The sequence below is a fragment of the Phaethon lepturus genome, unplaced genomic scaffold, assembly GCF_000687285.1.
Source record: "Phaethon lepturus isolate BGI_N335 unplaced genomic scaffold, ASM68728v1 scaffold19531, whole genome shotgun sequence".
NCBI lineage: Eukaryota > Metazoa > Chordata > Aves > Phaethontiformes > Phaethontidae > Phaethon > Phaethon lepturus.
In genome coordinates, this window is record NW_010518683.1 from 72,166 (window position 1) to 73,131 (window position 966).

The 966-nt window shown below is 54.9% G+C and overlaps 1 protein-coding gene and 1 non-coding gene across 2 annotated transcripts in view; one reads left to right on the forward strand and one right to left on the reverse strand.

Annotated features, from left to right (window-relative positions):
• Window positions 1–393, reverse strand: part of MOK (MOK protein kinase) — an 18,949-nt gene extending 18,556 nt beyond the window's left edge. Inside the window, exons 1-2 of the mRNA XM_010296822.1 lie at window positions 363–393; window positions 27–122 (exon numbers count right to left, since the gene is read on the reverse strand). Of these exons, the coding sequence (XP_010295124.1) occupies window positions 27–122; window positions 363–393 (127 nt within the window). The remainder of the gene's footprint in view (window positions 1–26; window positions 123–362) is intronic.
• A 202-nt stretch (window positions 394–595) lies between these two features.
• On the forward strand, window positions 596–669 carry TRNAI-AAU. Its single transcript has one exon. It is a non-coding gene; the product is annotated as a tRNA-Ile (tRNA).
• The last annotated feature ends 297 nt before the right edge of the window (window positions 670–966 follow it).

Below are 966 nucleotides of genomic sequence, written 5' to 3' on the forward strand. Positions count from 1 at the left end.
GGACGGCGGCCCCGCTCCGTACGAACCGCTTCTTGTCGCCGAGCTGTCGTGAGGCGGTCTCCGAAACACCCGGCGCTTCGGAGAGGCGTCCCCCGTCCCCCCCCAGAAGTGTCTGGCTTTTGCTAAACGGCAATAACGGGTTTTAACGTAGGCTTCAAAGCGCAGTTGTCTCTTAAGTCTGCGTATGTAGTAAGAAGGAAAACACGAGGAAAAGGTGAATCATTTGTCCATGCAAACTAAAGTCCCAACGGTGCATTAAAGAGCCAGAAAAGTAAATGCTTTAAAATAAATGCCCAAAGAAATTATTTTGTTTAATTAAATGAAACTGGAATCCTATCCCAGAAAACCCGGGGAAGTATTACCCCTATTGACTCGCAGGTGAAGTCGCCCCATGAACGTGTCCTGTGGCTGTTACCTCCCAAGCGCTGCATCTCTACGGGCGGGGCCGAGTGCTTGCCGGTTGCGCTGGTCAATTAAACGTGTGTTCGCACCGGGGACGGCCCGGTCCCGGGGGACGGGGAGTCCATGGCTCCGGCCGGGACGGGAGGGCCAACGTGCCGCTATCAATCCGCAGAGGAACCCCGTACTATGGGCTGGCCGGTTAGCTCAGTTGGTTAGAGCGTGGTGCTAATAACGCCAAGGTCGCGGGTTCGATCCCCGTACGGGCCAGCTGTTTTGTTGCTGTTTTTTTTCTTTCATTTTCGGTGACGTGATGGTGGCTTTTTACTGAATGACCTTTTTTAAATTAATATGTATTGTATTTTACAGGAGGAAGTGTAACACGGAAATCAACACGGCAGCCCGTCGCGCCCCGGCCGGCCCGCAGCGTGCTTGAGTCACGCTTTCAGACGCGTTTTCTGTCAGGGGTTCGCTTCACGCGTGGCAGGCGCTCGCTTGCCGCCCGGCTTGTTGGTCTTGCTCCCCGGGGGCGTGTGAAACCCACTGAGTGAGTGACGAGTCGCGGAG